Source organism: Helicoverpa zea, chromosome 28 (assembly GCF_022581195.2).
Source record: "Helicoverpa zea isolate HzStark_Cry1AcR chromosome 28, ilHelZeax1.1, whole genome shotgun sequence".
Classification (NCBI taxonomy): domain Eukaryota; kingdom Metazoa; phylum Arthropoda; class Insecta; order Lepidoptera; family Noctuidae; genus Helicoverpa; species Helicoverpa zea.
This window is the reverse complement of record NC_061479.1, coordinates 2,904,208-2,931,692: the sequence shown is the minus strand read 5'-3', so window position 1 is coordinate 2,931,692 and position 27,485 is coordinate 2,904,208. Positions and strand designations below refer to the sequence as shown.

Sequence of the window (27,485 nt, the reverse complement as noted above, 5' to 3'; positions counted from 1 at the left end):
TGAGGTCAGACCACGGAGTAAGGAAGATGAACAGAGATGCTATAATGCAGGTAAGTCAGGCGCCTGCTTCTAGGTCAAATACGTAGGGTGGGCATGACCAAAACGATCAGTTACGAGTGAACTAACGAGGCGTTCGGTTTCTTTGAGACATAAGACAACGATTTTTAGTATGGTTGGGTTTCAAAGGCGTATAAGGGCGGGGCTAGTAACGTTCCTCGTCCCCCTCGCACCTGCATGTTGTCACGCTACTTTCTTAGGAGATTTTGCGTTATGACATCTCCACTAGTCATTTTGTTCTCCATGGGTCAGACCGAGCTGATATCTGACATACCGACAGACATTTAAACGTAAGAACTAAAAGAAAGAAAGAAAGAACTAAATGCTGCGGAAAGTGTGGACTTTCTTTCGTAATAGGGAAACATATGACGGTAGTGATGTGTTGTGTGTTGTCGATAGCTTGAGAGTCGATATTTTTTAAAATAAGTTAAGTTTTATAGAATTTTCTAATTAAATTATAAGTCAAATCTGTTTAATGATAGTGGTTTGCTAGCAATATATGAAAGGGTAAATAAAGATTAGATTTGGATTGAACGAAGTAGGATTTTTAAGTCAGGAAAAAACATCACGTTTTAAATTATTCTTAAGAATAATTATCTAGTCATGGTAAGGTATATAATTTATATGAAGTTGCATAAACGCTAAGAAACTACTAGTCTGATTTAAAAAATATTTTAGTATTAAATAGCCCATTTAACGCAAAACGATAAATGGGCTATCTATAGTTCGGCCATTCAGAGAATGCGTTCCTGACACGTCGCGATTGAACTGACGACGTAACTTTGCAATGGCGTTGCAGTTACGATAAAAATATTTTTGCTGGTTGTTTACCGTTTTAACAATTGAGGAGCATTAAAACAACATTATTATATCAATAATCAATGAATGTTATAATTTTGTGCCAAACTGAGTGTCAAATAACTTGGTAAACAATATTTTTCTAAATCTATACTGCGCTATTACAAGGTTATGTCAGCGGTTTATATTTTGTAGTGCTGTGCTAAAAATAACAGGCAAGTATCGTAATCTGTTCTTATACAGTTATAATATAAAATAATACGTTTTGATTTTCTTTTTAAGAATTGGAAAATAATGGACTATAAGACTTAATTATAACGTTTATGAAATATAAAAATAAAACTATGACCAAACCGCATTTTTATACTTAGATTAAAAATGGTAACCCCAAATGGCGTTATGGGCCGCCATTTTGTGACGCTAAAACAGTCGTCCGTTGTCGTTTCGTGCGCATAGACCACGTTTTTCAAGTGTTTTCGATCTGTTTTTATTTGATTACCCGGCTTTTGTTAGACCGAGATATCAGGATTGATTCTGTTATTGATAATAATATAATTATACATGTAGGCGAAGATGATGATGAAGACACCACCTCCTCAAGCAAATCGGAGTCTGATTAATATTCTGTTCGCACATTCAATTCAATGTACTTGTAACAAAGAATAAATAAAACAATTTTATTATATGAATATTACCTTTTTTTGGTTTCCACTTAAATAACTAAAATATAAAACAAATGATTCCGCCAATTTAAAACGAAAATAATCTTAAAATAATGCGGCGGTTCATTTTGAAGGAACGGTAACGAACTCAGTGTTATGTTGTGCCCATCACTAGTCGTGACTAACTGATAGGTGTCAGGAACGCATTCTCTGAACGGCCGAAGTATAATAGGCTTTTTATCAGTATGCATTGAGAAGTTCCCACGGGATATAGATATAACCGCTGGCGAAAGCTAGATACTTGGTAAATATTATATATGAGAATGCATTGTTATATACACAATGTTTTCTATTTGTGAAAAGTAAAAGCATCTTATTATAATATTCTCTAGGTCACATTTTAGCAACGTTGCATCCGAATTGCAAATAATAGTATCTATTTATTCAACTCATGACCGAATCGTAAGAGTTCAGACTGCTATTTCTATTAATATAACTAATTTTATGATATATCGACGGTGTCAGAAAGCTTAAATAAATGATTTCTAAAAGGTAAATAAAAATTCTAAAATTAACTAGACACTTTCACTAATGTGCTAGTGAAATTAAATTAAAATACCTACTTATTGATTAACAAACTAATCGAATAAGTCTATCGATCGATAATTCACACTTCAATAAAAATAATCGATATTTTTTATCGATTTTTTTAAAGTTACATTGTTGCCTCTCACTATTACTCAATGTTGTTTTCACGGAATATGAAAGTAATGAAGCGTTTCCTACAAAAGGTTTTATGTTCTACTTTCTTTAAAAAGAAATTGTACTTTCTGGCACACATTTTAGGGTTCATTTTTGATTGCCGTTGCATTCCTACAAAAGTCTCAAGGGTAAGGGACTTCTACAAGTGAATGGGAACTCACACACTGGGATTGAATGTACGAGAAAAATAAACAATCAAATATAGACTTTATACTAAAGATAGAAAGTTGAATATCATTTGAAAGTCCTTGAGTACTTAATTCAAAAAGTTATGAAACCACAACCACATGGGACACTTATTTTACACCCGATGTCTCAAGTAGAATGAATCATTACAAAACAATTTGCGACTTATTACGTAATGAATAGAGTTGTAATTTAAACGCTAATGATATGTACTTATGATGTTCTGACCATAGTGAAAGTTCTTTACGTTCCTACTTCGAATTCAGTTTGGCGGCAAAACTGGTGGTCGATGGTTAAATGGTCGCTTCGATTTTTAAATTTTATTTTTTTAAAGATGGTGGTTATGTGTTTTTAAAAATGAGTTTTTATTGAAATAAAAAGTTGGTTTTCTGAATCGTTTGTGCTGTGTTAATGCATTTGACTTTTAAAATGTTTGCGCACGGAATTCTGTGTTCCTTCCTACTTTCTTTTGGTAAGTAACTGACTGGATAGTATTTAAAGGGAACAAATATAATGACCACCATAAAATGCTTTGATACCCTAAGTTTTGCAACCAGAAATATCTACTGAACACCAGAAAAATAAAGTCTAAAAATGTAATAGTACCAGCTATTTTAGTCACGACTTCACTTTAAATTGTATTCGACCACCAAATTTAGTAAATGATCACCAACTCTTGACGACCAAATTAATGTATTATTTTTGCCTAAATAAGTCACTGTGATTGCCATAAAATGTAGGCTTATTACCAAATAAAGTATTATGATGCCATATTAAGTTATGTGTCCGGCTTGCAATGCATGCGTGAGTGTCAGTATGACGAGTGACAGGGGAAAATGGAAGAAAATGACATATTGCGCCGACGCCAAGTAAAATTGGGAACAGGGCAGGAGAAAGAAGAAGAAGAATGTGTTTCTCAATACACTCTTATCACACTGTTTAGAGGCATGCAATAGACAATTTTCCACGCTAGTGCAGGAAAAGGGTCCCCAAAATGTTATTACATTTATTTTATCAGGCCGAACTTATTTTTTTGGAGTCAGTTTACTTAAACAGGATAGCAAGATGTAAAAACTTTTTTGATGATCATTTACTACTTTTGGTGATCATTTACTACTTTTGGGACAACAATGATTTTTTTGGACTCATTTTGCTTAAATAGGATAGCAGAATTTAAAGACTTTGGTTATAATCTTACTTTAAAATGGTGGTTTAATTTTGGTGATCATTTACTATTTTTGGCTTACGCATGATTTATTTTGGAGTAATTTCACTTAAATAGGATAGCAAAGTGTTAAAACTTTGGTGATAGTTTTACATTAAAATGCGAGTTTCATTTTGGTGATCATTTACTATTTTTGTCTGCTGTTTGTTACTATATCTGGTGATCAGTTAAACATAAGCCATTCCTAATTTAGTTCCGTACTAATTTTACTTTTAGTTTTAGTTTTACTTTGCTGTGCCCGACAGGGTCCATGATGATGATGATCTCATAATTTATAATTAACCTAAGAAACACATTGTGGAATGCAATAAATAAATTGAGTATTTAGTATTAATTTTTATATTAATTGTTTTAACAGTTTTGCCAAAGAATAATTTAGGTATGGAGACAAAAATAATAGAAAAACCAACAGATGAGTAATTTGTATTTTAAATATCACCAAAAATAATTTAAAAAACGGTCTTTGCTCGTAAATAGATGCGACTAAGAGTGTGCTAAGAAGATGGTTAAGTTAGAATGTGGAAAGATAGGTAGTAGAGAGGAAGAGGTAGACCAAAGACCTTTGGAGATGGATGGCTTTCCTGAAAGGTGATATGAATATGAAGGGAGTAAATGTTAGTATAATCATCGGCAAGGATATTGAGCCCTGACCTTGACCTGCGCAGAAGTCATTTATTGGTTTATTGCCATCAGTGTACAGTGCGCAAAGCGATCCCCACTCTTCCGCCGACAGCTCATTATCCGTGCCGATAACTACTTATATGACGACTGACAGAGAGGAATAGAAGCGAAAAATATACCTATTGCGCTGAAACCAAAAAAAATGGGAACAGGACAAGAAGTAGAAGAGTAGAGTAGGTATATTATATTACGTAAAAAAGGTGTTAAAATAAATAGGTACCTACATAATGTAAACAAAAATGAGTCAATATCTTGCGTGTGACATAGTAAACCAATGAATCGGTAAATTCTTGTTATAGTTACACAATAATTCACGCGAAAGGTTAAATTTTTTCGTCAAGCAAAAAGGATATTTACGGTATTTATTTAACAGTTTATGTGCTCAGATGATGAGACAAGAAGAAACATAGAAGGTTCAAATGCAAAGGCACTGCCTATTTTTTAAGAATTCTCTTCTAGCAGAGCCGTTATGGGAGAGTTAGAATTTATATAGGTATTACTGAGGTACTCTGGTAGGAGAGATTACTGAGAGAGAGGCTTCAGAGATGTATTTATTTATTTATTTATTTATTTATTTATTTATTTATTTATTTATTTAGGCACACCAACAACTTATTTACAAATACTTTCACATATATAAGTTTATAATTGTAATAAGTCCTGCGTAAATATGTTAATTACAGGTGCGCACAACGTTCAAATTAAAAATAACTTAAATTAAACTAAACCAAACTATGCATAACAAAAATAATAATAAAAAAAGAAGAAGAATCGATAGAGGTAAATGACAAGGTACTATTCAAATTGGTCAATTTTGTGCAAAATTTAATTTATATGAGGCATTTACATTGCGCTTAAAGGACCATGAGTCAAATTGGGCTCATTGTCCAACAGAGTTATAGCATATGCCGTTGTGAAGGTTTTTGTTTGTACTAAAATTGTTACTATGGGCACTACCTTCAATTCCATGGCAAAAAAAAGATATGCACCTAAATAGGTTTACATATTACGTAGGTATACATTCTGGTTAACAGAAACGAAATGGGTCGAGATGCCATCGCTCAGTATCACTGCTCTTGTCTAACAGGTAGACGCTCAGTAGGAAGTTGTGCTCATATCATTTCAATAATATGGTATCTAGGGTGAGGCAGGCACTCACAATTTAATCCACCGGCAGGATATTTAGACGACATTATTATTGATATTGATTGAAATGTAAACAAAAATAATTTTAACTGTTAGCAGCTGTTTTATTTTTTATGTATACATTAAACCTGGAATTAAAACTAGTTAAAGGTGTTCAATAACAAAACCTACACTGCCATAACAGCACTACTTTTTGCAGAATATTAGTTTATTTATGGTCGGAGAAAAATATTTATAGCAAAATAACCCCATGGATTCCTTGCAAAAATGAGTTTAAATCTTTATATTTAGTGCTTTACAAGTATAATCAAAGTGGTCTCATCTCTGTTGGTGGAAGAGCCCAGGCTTCATACATTTTTGCCCATGGTCCTTTATTATAGGGATCATGGAAAATGTCAAAATTCTCCGAGCTCCCGCACAAAGAGTTATGTAGACAGATTATGTCATTATGTCACCTACTTTAACTAGAATAAGATCAAAAATTTAAAAATTGGTGAACCTAATAAAGTATATCTATCTATCCTGACTAATATTATAAATGTGAAAGTAGCTCTGTCTGTCTGTCTTTTCTTCACCCCTAAACAACTGAACCGATTTGTGTGAAATTTGGTACAGACATAGGTTGGAACTTGAGAAAGGACATAGGGTAGCTTTTATTATTAGGCATTACAAAAAAATGAAAAAATAAAATTTATTCCAGACATATAGCGCCACCTATCGGTCAAACCAAAAATCTGCCGGAAGTCACTATTCCACGCGAACGAAGTCGCGGGCAAAAGTTAGTCTATTATAAATCTTGACATCATCGGTCTATTTACTATCCTACTGCATGGTCCCTTCTTTTATAGAGAAGGTAGCATTTATTGTTGGTTTTGATGTTATTTTTTAAATGATATTTGCAAGGTGGACGTAGTGTAAGGCGAACGTGGTTGATTTAGAGACAAGGGACGACCAAGGAAACGATGGATAGACTGTGTAAAATGCGATAAGATTAGAAAGAATGTAACTTAAGAGATGACGACAGATAGAAGTACGGAAGAAGAAAATCATACTGTGCCGACCATAATTTAATTGGGATAAGGGCAGGAGGATGATGGTGAAACGTTAGTATCTACTTATAAAAGTAAAGATTTTAAAATTCTCAACAACCCAAGATACGCGAGAATCACATATTGACTGAGCCGCGACTGTTACTTAACATAACCTTGTGTGTATGTATGTCACGGGTTGCGATCTTGCGTATTAGCTGGCTGGTATCACGTCTGTCTGTTGACACCAATTAGTAAGTTTGGCATGTGTCAAGGGTCAGCTTTATTTGAAAAGGATAACTACGTGGTAAACATACAGACAAATGAAGCTGACTTACAAAAATAGAAGAAGAAAAAATCTTTTTGCAAATAATCGGGTATAAATCGGGTGTAAAGTATATGCTTAAAGCCTTTATTGATAAATCGGCTATCAAACACTCAAATAATTTTACAAATCTGTCCAGTGGTTCCTGGAATTGGTGCGTCCAAACAAACCCTTTGTTATAGATGACTCCGGAATTTTAATTCAATTCAGGATTAGTTTAGTTACATATTTGGTCTCAGCAGAAGAAACCTGGTGAAATTTTTATTTTCAGCGGATGTTTCATGCCAGTCTAACCGGAAAGAGCAGAGTACCATAGTTTTATCTGAGTGCCTCGTTTTAACCCATCATATGTTAGGTTTCGAAGGATTGACGTAATTTTTTTTTGAATGGATCTGACTGCAGAAATACATAAGTTACTAAACATAACTCTGTATCTTAGAAATATCTTTATTTATGGGAAATCATCAAATGACCTCTCGGGTGCAGCGTGAGGGAGTGTCAGACTCCATATTCCTTCTTAAGCCCTTTGTGTACCAGGGCCGCGGTAACTCTTTCGAGCAATACCGTAGCCAACTTAGAGATGTCTTAAGTGAACTTAAGTTACGTAAGCACCAGACAGGCTGGTACCTATAAACTTAAATGCTTTTTTATTTATATCCGCGTGGCCTAGTTTTCTGTAGACCTGTGTCTGTAGACTTGAATATAAGAGATTTTAAAAGTACCTATTGTATTGACCTCGACCCTACGTTTCGTGCTGTTGGTCATTGTATGTGTCTTGCTCATGTTCATTTGAAGTCCAAGCTCCAGGCTTGCCCTGCTCAGGTCTTGGAGCATTTGTTGGAGCTCTGCTGATGTAGACGCAAAAAGAACGATGTTGTCAGCAAAGCAAAACGCAAGTTGGTCACTAATAAAAGAGGTACTTATTTGTCTGTATGTTAAGCTGAGATTCCAGTGTACACACAAATGTTTCTTCTGGTCTACATATAGTTTCTTGTCGGCTCTGCTTCAGTAGGAGCCTTTACAAAGGCTTATTTAATATAAGAACTAGCTTTGACTAGCTCTAGCAAATTACTACTTAGGTCTAGTAATAAATTTAATGCGAACATTTCTAAAATATCCGCGAAACTGCAACCTTTGTTAGTAGACGCTTCGTTACCAGTAGACGCACCGACGCGACGCTTACCTACTTAAATACACATTTTTATCCCGAAAAATATTGGGCGTATCCAGCTATTAGGCTTCTAAAATAATATTGTGGAACGCAAAACTGCTGTACTAATTTTGATATTCTATTTGTTTCAGCGTCGCTGTCTTCGGCGTCAGTGATCATTCCTGAGGAGTTACCATCATTGCTGTCCGTCGCCTATTCTAATATACCGCCTATTAAGAAAGGTAAATAATATGCAATTATATGTTTTATTAAGTAGCAACCAGCTTTGACTCCACATCTATACTAATACACTTCTGGACACATCTATTGGCCCACCTTAGAGTTTAGGTTTCGATGGCCCCTACCGAAATATAATTGCTAGATTGAACAAAAACTGTTGATGCAGTTTTAAACCTGATACATTTTACCTTCTTTTTGGATCGTATTGTTTTAAATTTGAATTCAGAATACCATACGACATGGAGCTACGCCTAAAAAGTCGGATATGTGCCTCGTTAAAGGCAATTGATTTTTGAATAAAAAACATGTTTTATCAAATAAAGGTTTAATTTAATAACGTGTGTTGCCTCCATGGGCATCTACCACAGCTCTCATACGATTAGACATAGAGTTTATCAACCGCTCTATGAAGTTGAGGTTGAGGTTGAGGGACCATCTCCCATTCCTCTTCTATGGCAGTTTTCAACTCCTGCACCGTCTGGGCAACTGGCTGACGAGCCCTAACACGTCTTTTTAGCTCGTCCCACATGTACTCAATGGGGTTCATATCTGGGCTTCTGGCTGGCCAGTCCATAACTGTGATATTCACATCCCGAAGATATTCCCTGACGATGCCGGCCGCATGGGCTCTTGCATTATCATGCATAAAAAGGAAATTTGGGCCCACATAGTCCGCGTATGGTATCATGTGAGGTCCTAAGCACTCACGAATGTACCTTTCAGCATTTAATGTTGGCAGCCGTGGTCCTGTAACAACCTCAAGTTGAGTTTTGCCGCTCGCCGATATACCGCCCCAGACAGTCCTTGAGCCACCGCCATAAGCAACCCTCTCATCAAAGCAGCATTGTGCGAAACGCTCTCCCTTACGTCGGTAGACCTTTTTCCTTCCATCATTGCCATGTAACACAATTTTAGACTCATCAGAAAAGAGTACACGGCTCCAATCTTGCTGTCCAATTTAAATGACTGCGTGCGAAATGAAGGCGCGCTGTTCGGTGGGCTTGCGTTAGTTTGGGCCCATTAGCTGGCTTGTGTGGTACCATATCGCGTTCTTTTAACCTTCTCCGAACAGTTCGAGCGCTCAGAGACACTCCGTGGAAGTCGCGAAGTTGTTTTTGTATCTCAATGGAGGTAAGGTGACGATTTCTCAAACTGGTCGTCACGATGAATCGATCCTGCCTTTCAGTTGTGACCCGAGATTGTGGCCTTCCTTGGCGACGAACATAGCCGCGAGTCTCTAGGTACCTCAAAAAAACATTTCGGACCTCAGATCGATTTAAATTAAGTTGAGCACTCACGTTTCTTTGGCTGTGTCCAGCCTGAATAAGTGCCACAGCTTGGGCGGCGACTTCAGGTGAAGTATCCATAGATTATTGAGAGAATCTCACCTTAATGTTAAGAATAAGTAATGTTTGTTGCAAAACCAAAGATATCAATCACTTTTTCAAGAATTAAATCCAAGTAAACCAATAAAACCAAGTTTTCTTAGTAATCGATTGTTTGATATCAACAAACAGGCTCCAAATTGTCTCTTGTTTCTTTAAATTCTGTATTCGAAATTCAAAAACAGACCATTGAATGAAATTGTGAATGTGCAAGGTTCAAAACTGCATAAAAACCTTTTGCTCGACCTAATATAAAAATTTAGCTAGGACCAAATGAAACTGAAAATACAAGGTGGGCCTATAGATGTGTCCAGAAGTGTATTATAAAGCTGAAGAGTTTGTTTTTGTTTGTTTCTTTGTTTGAACGCGCTAATCTCAGGAACTACTGGTCCGATTTGAAAATTTCTTTCAGTGTTAGATAGCCCATTTATCGAGGAAGGCTATAGGCTACTTTTTATCCCGGTACGGGAAGTAGTTCCCACGGGATGCGGGTGAAACCGCTGGCAGAAGCTAGTCTGTACTAAAACCATCGTTACGCGAAAATCCGTTGCGAAGGTTTTTAGATCTTAGCATACATAATACAGACAGCAAAAAGCAATTTTGTCTAGCTGCTTCGTTTCCTGAAGAAAGTTTTTCGTCTGAAAGGGTTAAGGAAAGCTTCCTTATGTAAAACATAACAATAATGTTTTTTAACTCCGTCGTTGAGCATCAGGTCATCAGATCCAAAGTACCTACTGTATTCCATAGCAACATTTTTGTTCATCTGCATTTATCTGTAACTTGCTAATTAATTTTGGTTATTAAAACTACTAGGTAAAAACTACATAATAATATATATGATGATGATGATGTCCTCCTAGCCGATTATCGGCTACGGCGGCTGTTCTCATGTAAGGAGATTAGCCAACTGCGCAGGACATATTATAGTGCACAAGCATTTGCGCAGACACAGGTGCACTCCCTATTCCTTCACTCTCATAGCCCGATGGGACGGGAATCCGACACGACCGGAAAGAGATCAGGCGCAGGACCGACATTTACGTGCTCTCCGATGCACGGGTGAATCAATCACCACCTTCCAGGCTTCGGGCTGCTTTGTGAAAGTCTTCTAAAACCCACAAAGCGATTTCGGCCCGACTCGGGAATCGAACCCGAGACCTCGTGCTCAGCAGCCACACTTGCGACAACTAGACCAACGAGGCAGTCTCAATATATATACAATGCAGATTACCTCGCATTTATTTATCAAGCCTTAATACTTAAAATATTATTTTCAAACGTTTTCAGGTACCGATTCTCGAGTGGGCTTCGGCTTCGCGTTCGGTAACCATGCAGACTTCCAAATCATGCTCGAGTTGGGACCTCAAACTAACACACAAAACTTGAGTAAGTATTCATTAAAACGGAGTTATTGAGTTCTTTAGTCTAAGGGATGTTTGATTGAATGGGTATTAAATCAGTTGACTTTGCCATATACATAAAGGTATATTATATCCTTACATATTTCTCACGGAGCGACTGCCCAACTGACCTGCTCAATCCAGTTACCCGAGCAACCCGATACCCCTTGGTAAGACTCGTGTCAGATTTTCTAGCTACTGACTACCCGTAACGAATGCCAAAGATGTTCAAATGACGTGCCTTCCGAAACACGGAGGATGACGTCATGTTATAGATAGATGGTCACCTATCTAAGGATTGAGCGCGTCAAACGTTGCTTAACCTTATTATCGAACGACCCGTGCGTCTGTTACTTAGCTACAAGCTCCTAATATCAATGGCTAAAATCATCATCATCTTAGGCAGATGCCTTTTCCGAACTATATTGGGGTCGGCTTCCAGTCTAACCGGATGTAGCTGAGTACCAGTATTTTACAGGGGGCGGCTGCCTATCTGAGCTCTTTAATCCAGTTACCCGGGCAACCCAATACCCCTTGAGAAGACTGATTGTCAGACTTACTGGCTTCTGACTATCCGTTTATAATATCTACGGATTTTAAATGTTGGCATTATAAAATAAAGGTTTTAAGGCTATTTATAACCGGAACTATCACGGTCATTTTAATTAACGCTTAATTTATATGTATTTTAATGTGTAATACCTTACTTTCGCAGCCGGTCAAGGTTTTCAGTCGATTTCCAGCAATGCTAAGCGTCAAGCCAGCTTGCCTCCGCCTACTAAATATAATAAGAACAAGGAAAAGGTATGTTTTGAATCATTACTTTCTTAATTTTACTGTAGGTATTATAAAATAAGACCTCCTGCTTTTAAGTCGGGTAAAAGGTACAAGTAAAAAATTAATCATCATCATCCTCCGAGCCTTTTTCCCAACTATGTTGGGGTCGGCTTCCAGTCTAACCGGATTCAGCTGAGTACCAGCGCTTTACAAAGAGCGACTGCCTATCTGACCTCCTCAACCCAGTGAAGTAAAAAATAATCCTCACTGTCTTATGAATGTGAAAATGAGTTGGTTGGTTTTATGCTTTTCCAGTGAACCGTTTGAGATAAAATTTGATATATGCTGAAAAGTGAATACGCCTCCCTTAGGACACCCAGTAACTTTGATATAAAACCATGTATTTCATATATTGGAACCTATATTTACAGCATAGGATATTTACCTTGATTAAATTCCAAGTTAAAAAAAATGTATTTTCTTTAACTTTTCAGTACCTACCCTCAGACGGCAGCAAATACCTCCAAAATTGGGCCCAAAAGATGAAATACCCGCAGAAATGGTCACAGAACCCAGTCTCAAAGCCAGGAGAAGTGCCCAATCTAGAAGATTCCGTAGTAGAACTAAAGAAGAACGAAAAAGGAGAATATGAGATCCACCAGCCGAAGCCTGGGAACTTACCACAGAATGTTCTAGAAGACTTGAAAAGGCTGTACAAGTTGAAAAGCGAGGCTGCAAAGAAGATGGGTGAGCAAAAACGCAGTGAAGAAGAAGTCAAGAAGATAACAGAAGATCTGTCTAACGTTGATCTGGATTGAGGCTTTTTAATAGTATTTTTTTGTAATAAAAGGTTTTTGGGAGTTGAGAATTTTGGTCTTTTTTTTTCTTTTGTACCTATGACGATCATTAGTTCGAGATGGATCAACTCCCCATAAAAAGTAAAATGTACCTAAGATTGAATAAACTATAGGTATTGCCTAATCCATGTAGCTGTTTTTTGAAAATCATGAAAGAGTAACATACTTACATACCTACATGTAGGTATACGTCCCAACAAGCTTTCGCATTTATATATCGGGTGTGTCATACCTATACTGGGATTCTATAAAACTCGATCAACAACTCGCATTTCACTTCGATTCGTAATGTCATTTCATACTTTAGGGGAGGTAGGGGAGGGATGGGCACTTTTTCACAATTTATTGCATAAAAAATCAGATTTTACAGATCATTATCAACTTTTATTGCCATTTCTTATATTCGGCTAGATATAATGAAAGAGCTTTCCTAAAAATTACAATCAGTTTCAACATTACGAGATATTTAAACGGTTTTATTTAGCTCACCCCGTTTGTTTTATTATTTATTCTTGGATCAAATTTAGTAATTCAAATTTCACCCTCTTCCTGTCAACCGATTGGTCTGAAATTTTGTATACACCTTTAATTAAATCCAATATGGCCACCGGCACAAAATGGCACAGCCCCCTCAATATGGGTATCAAATGAAAGGGCTACACAAGTAGAATACTGTCAGCAACCCCAGCGGGGCGCAACAGGGCCAAGGCCTGCCTGCACGTCGATTCTATAAAATTCGAACAACAACTCGCATTTCACTTCACTCTCACTTCGCATTCGATTCAGAACGACCTTGATTTTGCATTCTGTAAACATCACCTAATCACTTGCGAAGTGAAGTGAGCTCGACATCGACCAATGCTGTGCTAGTGACTTCCCCACTCGACAAAATGTCAACCGAGATTAATCAGTTTTTAATTTTATCAGTTTTGACACAGAATTTTAGCTAAATATGATGTTTTAGTTATAATTTGTTATTGTAAGGAATTTGAGGCAGCTTTTAAGTATAAAATAAACAGAAATCTCTAAATTCGTGCTGTGAATATAATCTATGCTTACCCTACGAAAAAAAAATACTGACAGCGCCAATTTGCCTTTCTTGCTGATTTTGAGGAAACCTTATATATTTTTTTACTACGGCCGGATTGTTCAGAGCTTCCACTACTTCATTTATGCAACGAGATGCAGACGGTTGCGATAAATAAGTTCTGATGCCCTCTTTAATAACCTTCTGGTAACCGCCACTAGCCAAGAATGATAAAGTACATAGTATCTGTGAAACAACAAATCAATAAAAAATGTAATACCTACTTTATCTGGATTTAGTGAAAACAAAATTGAGACCAATTTGGTTATTTTCATGCTTAAGAGAATACCAATATTATAACTGAAGTACAGAGTCTTTTGAAAACATATCAGCTGGCGGGGAAACCACATAAAGGGAATACTCCTTATTAAGAACTAAGTGTTTTTCTTATTATTGTGTGCTTGATTACAATTTTTCAACTATAAACTGTGTCAATACTTACTTTTACACGAGTTGTAAGTCCTTTGCCTCGACGTTTTGTGGGCTTTATCAGGGGCAGTAAATCAGACTCCAGTTGGTCAATTAGCTCCTTTGACAATCTATATATGCTCACATAGTCATCATCGCGAGTTAATAAAGATAAACTGCGAATTCTAGCAGATTGTTGACGCTTTTCTAAATTCTAATAATCATGAGCTTCTTCTAATAAAGATTTAAGCAAAAACATTCTAGCCATCGTTAAAGGTAGGCACTTAATCACTTTAAAACACTTAGAACTTTATTTAAACACTATTTTAAATATAATAGTCTCTAGATCAAGTTGGCAACGGTACCTGAAACAAGATTCTATAAAGGATTTTTCGCGCAGATTTATAACCTCACAAATTTTCACTGACGAAGAAGAGCAAAAATTTACAAATTATACATTACATGGTATGTCCAAGCCTCCCTACCATAGGGAGCATTGGACACTTTTGACTTAGTTTATGAAAAAAAAATCGGTAAAAAAACTTTTAAGTTAAACGGTTTTATCTTATGTGCACTGAAAACTAGAAAATAAAAAATAGTTACTTACCTGTCAACCTACGTAGGTGGTCCCGGTCATATTAGACTAAAATAAAAACGTGGGGCCCATTAACTATTGCTGTAGTACTCTCTTCTAAAGGTATAATAGGTGTGGATTGCATCGACTTACTATAATTGTAACTGGAGATTTTGACAATCAATAATTAATAATAGAAAATACACATACCTTTCATTAGTTTTCTCTTTATAACGATCCGAAACCGCAACAAAATATTTAAGTACTTTTACGAGTGTTTGTTCTTGACAACTCACAGAAATGACAGATAGTCTATGGATGAACACCGTTACCAGTCGGTTACGTAAACTACCCAATAAAAAAAAACAAAACTATGATCAGAAATCAGAATAAAAGGACCCCCCTTTTATTCTGATTTGATCATGTCTCCCAACTGCCCATCTCTCCCCTACCTCCCCTATAGATAGACAGATTTTGACAGATCTGTCAAAATCTCGACTTTGATTTAGTTCAACTTGTCAACACGCTCGATAGTGTAGCGCTAGTGTAGTTTGACAATGTCAATCACGAAACTTTAAGGTAGAATTCCGTGGGTCGCGATTGTCGCAGCCGCGCGCGACAAAAGTCAACCTATGAAAATGTATGGCACCGCTGCCGAGGGCTGCGACAGTCGCGCGCGGACGACGAATTTCGTGAGCCGCTCGCGGCCGTACGCTTCTCAACATGGTCTAGCGCTTAATAACATCTATAGAATTTTAGTAAAACCAGAATTAAATTTTTGACATTGCCGCGAGCAGCTTACGAAATTCGTCGGCCGCGCGCGACTGTCACGGGCCTCGACAACGGTGCCATACATTTTCATAGGTTGACTATTGTCGCGTCCACGGAATTCTACCTTTAGATCGAAGTCGAAGTGAGAGTGATGTCGAAGTGAGTTGTGATATTTTATAGAATCGACATGCTAATCACATTGGTTAATATATTTTGATTTGCACAAAGAAAAAAATAAAATACGCTAAAATAAAAAAATGATTTTTTCAAACTATGTAGGTAAATAGAATAATAATGCGCGTAAATTAGAACACCATAATTATTATAAAAGTCAGTCAGTACAAACAACGGAAATTCTGTCGTCAACTGGTCAAAACATTATATACTCCTAACTTTATCACAACTTTACACATATGTTGTAAATTATGAAAACGAAAAATGACTCCTGTGGCTAAACAATAGAATATCAAAAAATAAGTATATCTGATAGGATTTACCTAATGTGATTAGGTACGACACACCCGATATGTAATAGTAGAATTTATCAATAAAGGGACGTAGTAGTTAATAGCAGCTACCATTACCTAATTTACCTATAAGTGGCATGGCACTTCAAGTTTCCCATCATATTCAATGCTATGCATATATGTTGGTGTCGGTGTCGGCTTTCAGTTGAACATTTTCGAGTTTACATAGTAAGTTATTTGACATTATTTACAAAGTTTTTTACCACACGAAAAAGTCGCTTCCTCTCCTATCCGCGGCGGTTTATAAATTGAGCCATTAATTTGATGATGATGATGATGTCCTCCCAGCCGATTATCGGCTACGGCGGCTGTACTCATTTAAGGAGATTAGCCAACTGCGCGGGACATATTATAGTGCACGAGCATTTGCGCAGACACAAGTGCACTCCCTATTCCTTCACTCTCATAGCTCGATGGGACGGCAATCCGACACGACCGGAAAGAGATCAAGCGCAGGACCGACATTTACGTGCTCTCCGATGCACGGGTGTATCAATCACCAACTTCCAGGCTCCGGGCTGCTTTGTGAAAGTCTTCTAAAACCCACAAAGCAATTTCGGCCCGACTCGGGAATCGAACCTGAGACCTCGCGCTCAGCAGCCGCACTTGCGACAGCTAGACCAACGAGTAATTTACTACTTACATGAATTAACAGATATAGATTGTTTAGCCCATTCATATTCATATTATCATTAACATGTCTTTGTGTATATTTTAGGTAATCTACGTTTAGGACTCATTGTCTAATTTAGTCTTTACCAAAACATTTTAATACAAGGTTACGTAATTCACTACTAATGTAATTATTGATCTATCGGCTATTATAATTGTTGGGAAAAAATTACAATGCCCCATTGTTTACGTGCGTAGTCATGTTCATTTTGAAGTATTATTTGAGTAACTTTTGAGAACGAGTAACGTTTTCTTCAAAAGAAATAAAAAGTGTAAAAAAGGAAATGCATATTAGGTTGTGTGTGTTTATCGTGATACTTCAATGTAAGTATTCTTATTTATATTTTTTTGTACTTTATTAGTTTGATCCTCGAGCTTGTCCTAAATATTTTTTGTACCTATCGGTTAGAGGGGTACCTACATACACACATACTATACCTAATCACCCTACTTCCTCAAAGAAGATTGGCGATTTCAAAGTTTCCAAGTCCCAGTTGTTATTCTCAAACAAAACAAGTTAAACAACTTAAAGTAACAAACTTGAAATTAACTATTATAAGAATAAACGATACTTAATATGGTTTTATAAAAAGTCGAGTCCTTTAAACATGTTTATTATTTATTTATTCTTTATTGCACACTTTACAACAAATATAAAAAGGTACACATACATACATATATATGTACTTCATTTATAAATTATAGTTTGATTTTTTTCCTTTTTTCGCAATTACTAGGTGTTCAAATAGATGGCAGATTGGCAAATTTAATAATACCGGAAGATTTGCCAGCTGGATTCGCAGCTATCTATGGATTTGCACCACCAGTCACTAAAGGTAATATAAATATACTTTCCTTAAGTGGGTCCTTTCTCAATGCTCAATCCTTCTCCGTGTGAGAGGAGGCCTGTGCCCAGCAGTGGGAAGATAAAAAAGGCTGAGAAAGTGACATAATAGTGATAGTGAGAAAGTGCTATACCTTCAGCTATGTTGGGGTCGGCTTCCAGTCTAACCGGAGGCAGCTGAGTACCAGTGTTCCACATGGAGCGATTGCCTATCTGACCTCCTCAACCCAGTTACCCGGGCAACTCCTTGGTAATACCGATTGTCAGACTTTCTGGCTTCTGACTACACTTAACGATACCCAAATATGTTGCGATAACAGCCGGTACCAAGTTAAAGTGCTTTTCATTGACTCCTGACATCCTCAACCCAGTTACACGTTCAACCTAGTGTTCAAACCAAACTGACTTACATTCGGCGGCTGACAATTAGTTTGGTTTGAACACTGCCTAAAACTAGTTTTAGACTTACTGGCTTTTGACTACTTGTATATTTTCTAGGCAATGACCATCGCTTTGGCTTCGGTTTTCGTTTTGGTAATCACGCAGACTTCCAAGTATTGTATGAAATTGGACCTCAAACTCATACTACTACAGCAAAGATGTCACCGTCGTTGAATGCACGTAAGTATTTTAGCTACTCATAATTTTTTTCCTACACTAAAGCTCTAGACAGACTAGTACTGCATTTCGACTGCGATCCGACTGCAATTTGCAGTTCAAGGGCAGTTTGAATGCAGTTGACACGTTTGCAATAGAACTGCAAATCTACTTCAGAACACGACTGCTCGCCGACTGCATCTCAACTGCAATCGGACTGCGCGGTTGGTTTGCAGTTCTATTGCAGTCGTGTCAACTGCATATAAACTGCATCCGAACTGCAAATTTGCAGTTGGATTGCAGTCCGTCTGTCTAGAGCCTAACACTTAAGCCAGTTTCTTCATCAAAAGTAAAAGCCAAAGTAATGTCATAAATTAAAAGTAACGGTCAAATTCGTTTTTTCAAGGCTAAAGTAACACGACGTAAGCAAAACGAATACAAAATTAATAGTTAAAATCGTGAAAAAACGGATTTGACCGTTACTTTTACTTTATGACATTACTTTGGCTTTGGCATCAAAAGTAAAAGCAATTTCTCAATGGCCAAATAATTTTTATCTGAAGAATAATGTTTAACGTTTTGACAGGTTTTGTATAGAAGATAGGATATGGCAAATAAATTGAAAAGTGGGTTATAATTAATTAGTTTAAAAACTTTTATCCAGACATACTATAGGTAATTTTTACTTAATTTACCTTACCTAACTCGTTCGGTCGTAACGTATGTAGGTAAACGACTATCAAGTTATTTTTTTAAACGTTTAGGAACAAATTACGCGAATGGATAGAGTGAGGCATGAGCATATACATAAGAGTAAGTTTGAAAGTGGCGCCGGTAATAGAAAAACTGCGTAGAAACCGACTGTCATGGTATGGGCATGTGATGCGGAGGAATGAGAGACATGTTGTGAGGAAGGTGATGAGTATGAACGTAAACGGATATAGTGGAAGAGAAAGACCAAAGAAACGATGGTTGGATTGTGTGAAAGTCGATATGGACAGAAAGATACTTGCGAGATGACGGCAGATAGAAGAGTATGGAAGGAGAAAACACGCTGTGCCGCAGAGCAGAGCCTTTATTCACGAGATCTGTATTTTTTCTCATTTCAGAATACCGAAGCTCGCACCTCCGTCGTCTGGTTTTGCCGCGAGTTCAATTCCCAATCCTGGAATTATTAAAACGAGCTATCAACAACAAGACAGCCTTGAATGCGAATAACATAGACAATAATAATGAAGAATCGAGATAGATTTGTGAATTTATGATAATTATTTCGTTGTGGTAATACCTAGTCATTTAAGGCTAAAGTAACAAAAAAAGACCATCATCTCTTGAGCCTTTTTCCCAACTATGTTGGGTCTCCAGTCTAACCGAATGCAGCTGAGTGCCAGTGTTTTACATGGAGCGACTGCCTATCTGACCTAATCAACCCAGTTACCCGGGCAACCCAATATCCCTTGGTAAGGCTAGTGGCAGTGTTTTTAACAGTTACGACTAATGTCTACTTCTAGTTTATTTGGGCAGTCTCATTAGCAGATTGTTGGATTATAACAATGATTCGAAGTAAGACAAGTAGGTAAAAGGTATGTGTACTTACTATTATAGATTACTTACCAATATAATATTTTGATGATTAACCCCTTGTATGCCGATACCCTTTGTGCGCAGATCTACGCGAGACACAATGGATATTCTATTCTTCTCTAATTAGCGGCATACAAGAAGTTAAATAAAAAATTGTAGTACCTACTCCTTAAAGAATTCCCATGCCTATACCTCCATATTATAGTTAGTATTAAAGTGATAGCAAGATTGTTTTTCAGTGCCTAATAAAATGGAGTATTAGAAGAATAAGGATTCTAATGTAAAAATAAAAGACAATAATTTTTGTATATTTTTTTTATTTCTCATAAAAATGTCTGTCCCTACTGTACAATATGAACTACAACAAGAATTCCCGCCAAAATGGGCGTCCATTTTGTTAATCATATGAATTCAAGATGGCGAAGCGTGTATATTAAGGATTAATGATGTCTTTGCAATCTAAAGCGTATGTATAAGTAGATTATATAAAAATTAATTGATTATTACGAAAATATTTTTCTGCTTGACAGTTTTATTACTTAAATCTGACAATATGATTGCTTTTTTGAATTTACCTACACTGTAGACAAAGCCGAGTGTTTTTTTGTCACAGAAGAAGGAAAGATAGCGGAGATGCCATAAGAAAAGAAAGAAAGAAAATAAATTTTATTGCGCAACAATAGACGCATACACACACTTAAAATTAGGCACATTATACAGAAATAATAATAGTAGGGGAAAATATGCGTCTTAAAGCGCGCAATATGACCCTCGCTCAGCATAATGCTGCGACCCGGAACAAGACGGAGTCCCAGGTTTTCAGCGGAAGTTAGGTCAGGCGCAGGTTCGTAAGAATGAAGGCGGATCTAGTAATGTTCCTCGTCCCCCACACACCCGCATGTTGTCGCGCTACTTTCTAAGGAGATTTTGCGTTATGACGTCTCCGCTAGTCATTTTGTTCTCCATGTTTTTAGTCCACGCTTGTGACTTGAAACAAAAGTCAATTTTGAACTCTATTCTTATTGCAAAAAGGTTTTATTTGCGAGAACTGACCTTAACATCCGTGTCAGATGTTCAGAATGTTATCCTTTTTATAAAACACATGTTAATGATGATTTTTAGCATTCTTAGCCGACTTTCAAGATGGAGGAAGTTACTGAGACGACAAGTTTGTATTTTTGATATTTCAAAAACGTCTCAAAGCTATTCATTTTCGCCATACCTCTGGCAGTAAGTTGAATCTTATTTTCTCAAACCTGGCGAGCCAATTTAGACTCTATGGCCAAGACATAAGAGCTAGATTATCATAATTTGTATTAATTACATGAAAATAGTTAACGCTTATGATAAATTTTCTTAATTAGGAGACATGGTCTTATTGAAGATTTATGTATATTCACTACAAACGCTGGGATGTATCACATTTTTTGGTATTTTTGTGTACAATAACGATACTCCAAGATTTTACTAATAAGTAAATAATCCTTTTTCCCTTAAGTTTTTATACTGTGGCTGTGGGTAAACTCAAAAACACATTTTTTCCTATAGTTTTTACGATGGTAAATAAAGTTTAAGAAGGTATATAATATACGTTGTATGTTTTATCTCACGAAAGCGGATGATACATTCTTGTAACTATGTAAGTATGTACTTAATAACTCTGAAATTTCAAAATTTTCTTAAGTTAAGATCTGCCTATTTATATTTAAAACTTACGAAAACTACTTCATAAGATGTCGTATTTACAATTCATTTTATTCAAACTATTTTCTTTTACTTTACTTCACAGCAATTCCTTTTGAAACTTAATTTGACAAAGCTATTAAATTAATAAAATATTAATGTTTACCTCGTTATATATTTTGTTATTTTTAATATTCTCAGTTACATTCAATTCCTTTTACTGTCACAATTTCCCTAAAATAATTAAACTATATATTTTTTTACATAGCTTCCATGAGAAAGCTACACTGTTCCCGAGTAACATAGGCTATAGTTTATCCCGGTACGAGCAGTAGTTACCACGGGATGCAGGTGAAACCGCGGGAAAACGAATAGTATAAAAAAATAAGAATCAATGGCCAATTTTTAAACCAAAAATAAAAACAAAAAATAAATTCAATATAATTTTATTTCGCCTAAATTAAAAATTAGTGTGCTTTGTTTCGCTATACAAAAGAAAGAACAAATATTACAGAGTCCACTTTAAAAATTATAAGACACGAAAACAAATATAAACTTAGAAATTATTTATAATAGTATTAAAATTAGTCTTTTCCGCTGATGGCAATAAATTTTAATATAAATAAAATGTTAAACTAGACATTTCTTCATAATTGTGGTACAAGTGTTCTATAAACACAATTGAGTCATATATTTACAAAAAATACAACTTACTTAATTTTATATATTGCTGTCTCTGTCTAAAAACTGTGAAACATAAAAGTAAGACAGGGACAGAAATATTTACATGTAACCCAAAAGACTGCTTAGAAAGTAATATTAAATTAGCCAGAGGTTTAAAATAAGCGACTTTTTCAAACATGTAACAATATCAAGATTATGTCAAAGACAAATTAAGTTTTGACCATACCCAGACATTTTTTCTGTGATACCTTACAATATTACCACAGTTTCAATACATTCTCTTGTAAACAGTTGTGAAGCTTTGTACTAACGTTCGTAACAATGTCACTCACACGCATGTGCTGGATGCACGACAATTAGTACTGACTGTATATCAATATATACAAAAACCCAGATACAGTCTCGAATAAAAGTTACGCTCGAAAGTGACCTCAACCACTAACTCTGTCTCTTTCTATACGGTACAAGCTTATGTTATTGCAAGTTCAACTTTACGCGAATTGTTTAAAGTCGTTATTACAACGCACTGAAGTTAAAGCAATAAAATTTTACGACCGAAGTGGTCGACTAGGACAAAGAAATGAGCGCACAATTTTGAATGCTACGCTCATTTGGTGAGGACGTTTTTGAGACGTTGAGTGTGCATTTTGGATTTTTTGTATATCAATTGCACCGAGAGAAAAACCGAGAGTGTCATTTTTACGAAGGTAGCTTCACAAAAATTTACAAGGGAATATGTATATCTAAATTGTGATATTACATACATTTCTTTGGACGCATAGTTTAGTCGCTGACAAATTCCCAACAGTTTTCCCCTATAATTGAAATGATACACATAGAAAAAAAATTACAAAACAGGTTTTTTAACTTTGTGACTTTTTTTTACATACAAACACAAACTTAGGTATTTACTTTATACATGGTTTAAGTAGGTAAATTATTAAAGAAATGTGATTTCAAGTGTATTAAATATTCACATGGATATGACAATTTGTTTTGTAGTGTTAAATGCGCCATTTTGTTTTTAGGTCCCACAAATGACGAGGGAGTTACGGGTAGTCAGAAGCCAGTAAGTCTGACGCCAGTCTAACCAAGGGGTATCGGGTTGCCCGGGTAACTGGGTTGAGGAGGTCAGATAGGCAGTCGCTCCTTGTAAAGCACTGGTACTCAGCTGAATCCGGTTAGACTGGAAGCCGACCCCAAAATAGTTGGGAAAAAGGCTCGGAGGATGAAATGACGAGGGAGACATCGCATTACTCAAATATGCGAGATTTCGTAGAAATGTGATAAGCATCGCCATTTAAGATTCGTAGCAAGCTTTTTGACGAATTCTGATACATTTTTTGATGTATCTTGATATACAATTTAGGATTTTAATTTTGAACTTCTTAATTTATTCGGTATTTACCTGTGAAAGTTTAAATAAATGCTTTATTATGGTGATTAAAATAATTGAGGAATGGTTATATTTTCAGTCAAAAATATTTTTAGTTTCAATTTATAATAATATCAAAAATTAACTAATATTTTGATAAATAATTTAAAAGAAGTTAAAACTTCTCAACGCATTTTTTCAAATTCACTATAATAATTATGTAATTTACAAATATCAAACAAATTAGTAGGTAATTATTACTTGACGGATTAATCGATATACATTTTTTAAATGTTTAAAGACGTAAAGATAGACATAATTATATCATGTAATTAAATTTTGAAAAATCAATTAGTTTAAATGTCAAAAGTTTTTATACATATAATCAGAATGTTATTATTAAAAACAATATTTTGTTACTAATAAATTCAAAATATTTGGAATGATAATTTAAATGCAATAATTATAATTCAATCGTTTATTATTTCGCTCTTTATGCCGGATTTCAACCAAAAAATTACGCCTCGGCTTAAGCCCACAGCTAGCATGTGTTCGAGCACGGCGGTTGCAGTTTCGCGGACATTTTAGAAATGTTCGCACGCAATGTGTTACTGTTTGCTAGAGCGAATACACCAGAAGATACATTTGTGTGCGTCACAGTGCCGCACACTGGGGGAATCTCGCTAAGATCATTTAGAATTGAATAGAATGGCAATAAGGAAATATAGGAAAAAATACCTCTGTAGGTTGTAAGCCTACATGCTTATAATTCCTTCAAATTATTTCCATTTCAAATGACTATCAAAAAAGTAGATTCGACGATAAACTTTTTTCATAAAAAAAAGTTCTGTCAAAATCCTTCTAGTATTTTTTTTGTATATCATGGAACGCATGTGCGGATACCAACTCCATACTTTAATTGCCAGATTTTAGTAAGTAATTTTTATCTCACTTGGTCGTGAACTCCTTTTGCCAAGGGATGTTGGGATTACAAATACAAGAGGAACGGAAGTTTGTTTGTAATGTTTGTAATGTTTGTGGCGATGATGGCAAGTGGTATTCCATACCTTCGAAGGTTACTTTAGGGTCCAGTATTGAAAACTGATCTTTCAATACGCGAGTGAAACCGAAGGAAATAGTTGACTATATAACAAAATTGCAAAAGATGTTTTTTTTTTTTATTATAATATAAGAGTATTTTAAGATTACCCAAATATTTTTACACCAACAAAGTACACGTTACATCCAAACGCCTGTAGTTCATATTTCAAAACACAGATGGCGTTGTTTTAAGTTTAAATATTCAAGATGGCGGCGTCGCTACAAAACAGCGACTATCATTTTAAAAATTGACAAATGTAACTATTTCGACTTAGATTAGTATTTTATTTCATTTAAAATCGTTATTTACATTTTTTATAACGTCATTCTCGATTCTGGGTTATGTCTCTTTAGAAGCCTAGTTAATTTAAATAGAAGATATTTTAATAGTTGAGTATAGGCTAGGCAGATGATGATACCTAAATTTATACATAGATTACATAGATATAAAATAAGTCAAAGTACTAAGAAAATCTGAAAAATATATAAGAAAAAATCAGATGAAAAACGAATACATATCAAGTGTCTAATATTTCAAATTAATTAGTCTTTCAAAGGACTTTTTCGACTTCCAATTACACTTAAAAAGGTCTTATTATTTACTAAAGTTACTTAAATATCACTTTCTTTAACGATAAGCGACGTATATCGATAGAACTAATCGACTTTTCACATCGATATTTTTTATTTCGACTCGATTATTTAGTCGATTTTCTACCATGGACAGATGTAGTTTTCACAAATCGTTTTCACATTTAATAATAGTTAATTATTATTACTATTACATTTTGGTTAAAACCTTAGTTAAAAAGGTCGATTTTGGTTACAACAATAATACCAAAGATTATAACGCTTATTTTTTAAAGTTCATACAATAAACCCGGGACACAGTCACTACACATTTTCCAAAAATCACACATTTCTAGTCACAAAACACTTTTTAAGCTCTGACACGATTTCTACCAAACTCTCACGGTTTCTACCAAAGTTTTCCCGGTTTCTACCAAAGTTTTATCCGTTTTCTACCAAAGTTTTATTGCCGTTTTTACCGCTACTAGCTCTCGTTGCCCGGTTCCCTCGTGTTTGGTGGTAGGCTCTGCGGCTGTGAGAACTGGTTGACCATCTTAGTCTGCATCATATTTAGAAGAATATCTGAGTATTGCTCTATTAAAGACATCGCTGGGTTGCTTGTGTTTGTTGCTTCTGAAATAAGAGAAAATAAATACTAAGTATATTTTGCAACGATTTTATTAAATACTAGCTTCCGCTCGCAGCTTTGCCCGCGAAGTGTGTTGATAAAAAGTAGCCTATGTGTTAATCCAGGGTATCAACTATCTACATACCACATAATCGGTCCAGCCGATGGAAGTGGAAGAATAACAAACACCTCCATAAATTCTCACAAACTTTCACATTTATAATATTAGTAGGATTAATTACTTTAATACTGACTACTGAATACTGTGAACACAAGGGTAATATAAAAATAGAAAGAACAAATGATTATTCCTTCTAGTCTTCCGCTTTATGGCCCCCTACTACTCCTCAACTACTTTCTACTCTTAGGTTTCTCTTTATCTCTCTGGATGATAGTCTGCTTAACACTTGCCAATCTCTTTCACTCCCTCCCCTCTCTTTCCTATGTTTCTCACCCTTACATCTCTTTACCTCCCGCCAAATCTATTTCTCTTAATCTCCTCACTCTCTTTCTCTGCCTTTTACTCTATTTCCCTCCCAAGACGATTTCCCTACTTCTCTGTTTTTTACACTCTTTTCATCATCTTTCTCCTTACCTTTAGACACAAGATGCTGCAGCTTATGCCTGGTGCTGTCCACATTGAGGTACTCTCCGTCAGTGGAAGATAGACTGCTTAACGCTTGGTCTCCGTTCTGAGTGCGGTTGACGGCGCTTCGGAGGACTTTTTGAGTTTCTAGTATGGCTGCTTCTAGACCTGTGGGAAATTAATATTTAGTTTAATAAATATTTTAGAGTATTCTGACTGATTCTGATTAAGTGATTACATTAATTTAATCAAATACAAACTGTCTTTATCTCTATTTGTATTATCTAAGCTAAGCGAATTCTGTACACATAGTTATTATGACCCTTTGCTATGATTTTACAAAGGCTTACTTCACATCTTTCCTTACCCGGGACATTAATATGTTTTTTTTTTATATTATAACTCCTCTTACCCTCTTTCGGTTATGGGTGTGTTTGTAGCATTCTGTATAAATGTGATAAGGGTCGGATATACCTTTGTGGGGCGCCCACAACCCTTACTTACTTGTGACGTCATACTTATTTCTTTTTAGGTACTCCCTTCTGTACTCCCCTATTTATTTGTCTTATGTACGCTCTTATTTATTTGTCTTATCTTATAATGTGGGACAATATTATATATTATCTTATAATTCCCCCTATATAATCATAGTACCCGGATAAGGATACTGCCTCAGGCACTCCTTTCTGTATATCTTATATCTGATGCCTGTAGCACACCTCCGCTGCGAAACCCAAAGGGCGAAACCGCCATAGTTTCGCTGTGAGTTGTGAGTTGTTGGGCGGCGAAACAATATATCATTTGCTTAGGCGCCGTCTACATCTCCGCTATGGCGGACAACGGGCGGAGATGTAAACGGCGCCTAAGCAAATGAGCGAAATCATGTTAGAAAGAGACAACGTCATAGTCAGTTTTGTACGTTAGAGCAGGGAATTTCGCTATTGTTTCATCGCCCAACAACTCACAACTCACAGCGAAACTATGGCGGTTTCGCCCTTTGGGTTTCGCAGCGGAGGTGTGCTACAGGCATGAGTTTAATGAATGTGAATTGTCAGCCATATCAGTGCCCAACCTTTATTAACGTCTGGATACGACCCTCAGTGTGTTGTGATCTA

General features: G+C 35.9%; 3 protein-coding genes across 8 annotated transcripts in view; 2 read left to right on the top strand and 1 right to left on the bottom strand.

The window, feature by feature from the left end:
* Positions 1-2,725: 2,725 nt before the first annotated feature.
* Positions 2,726-12,690, top strand: LOC124643743. The gene is made up of 5 exons (XM_047182805.1): positions 2,726-2,937; positions 8,173-8,262; positions 10,933-11,031; positions 11,761-11,849; positions 12,317-12,690. The coding sequence occupies exons 1-5, from the start codon at positions 2,877-2,879 to the stop codon at positions 12,638-12,640; spliced, it is 663 nt and encodes a 220-aa protein (XP_047038761.1). The 5' UTR covers positions 2,726-2,876; the 3' UTR covers positions 12,641-12,690.
* Positions 12,691-17,002: 4,312 nt separating this feature from the next.
* Positions 17,003-19,761, top strand: LOC124643641. Its single transcript, XM_047182657.1, has 4 exons — positions 17,003-17,042; positions 17,456-17,554; positions 18,061-18,183; positions 19,269-19,761. Exons 1-4 carry the CDS (start codon positions 17,003-17,005, stop codon positions 19,406-19,408), a joined length of 402 nt encoding a protein of 133 aa, XP_047038613.1. The 3' UTR covers positions 19,409-19,761.
* Positions 19,762-21,856: 2,095 nt separating this feature from the next.
* The window catches only part of LOC124643855 (mitogen-activated protein kinase-binding protein 1), a 61,703-nt gene continuing 56,074 nt past the window's right edge, over positions 21,857-27,485 (bottom strand). For all 6 annotated transcript variants that reach the window (XM_047182972.1, XM_047182974.1, XM_047182970.1 and 3 more), the window contains 2 exons: positions 26,380-26,538; positions 21,857-25,789 (listed from right to left, as the gene is read on the bottom strand). In XM_047182972.1, the coding sequence (XP_047038928.1) occupies positions 25,641-25,789; positions 26,380-26,538 (308 nt within the window). In that variant the 3' untranslated portion in view covers positions 21,857-25,640. The remainder of the gene's footprint in view (positions 25,790-26,379; positions 26,539-27,485) is intronic.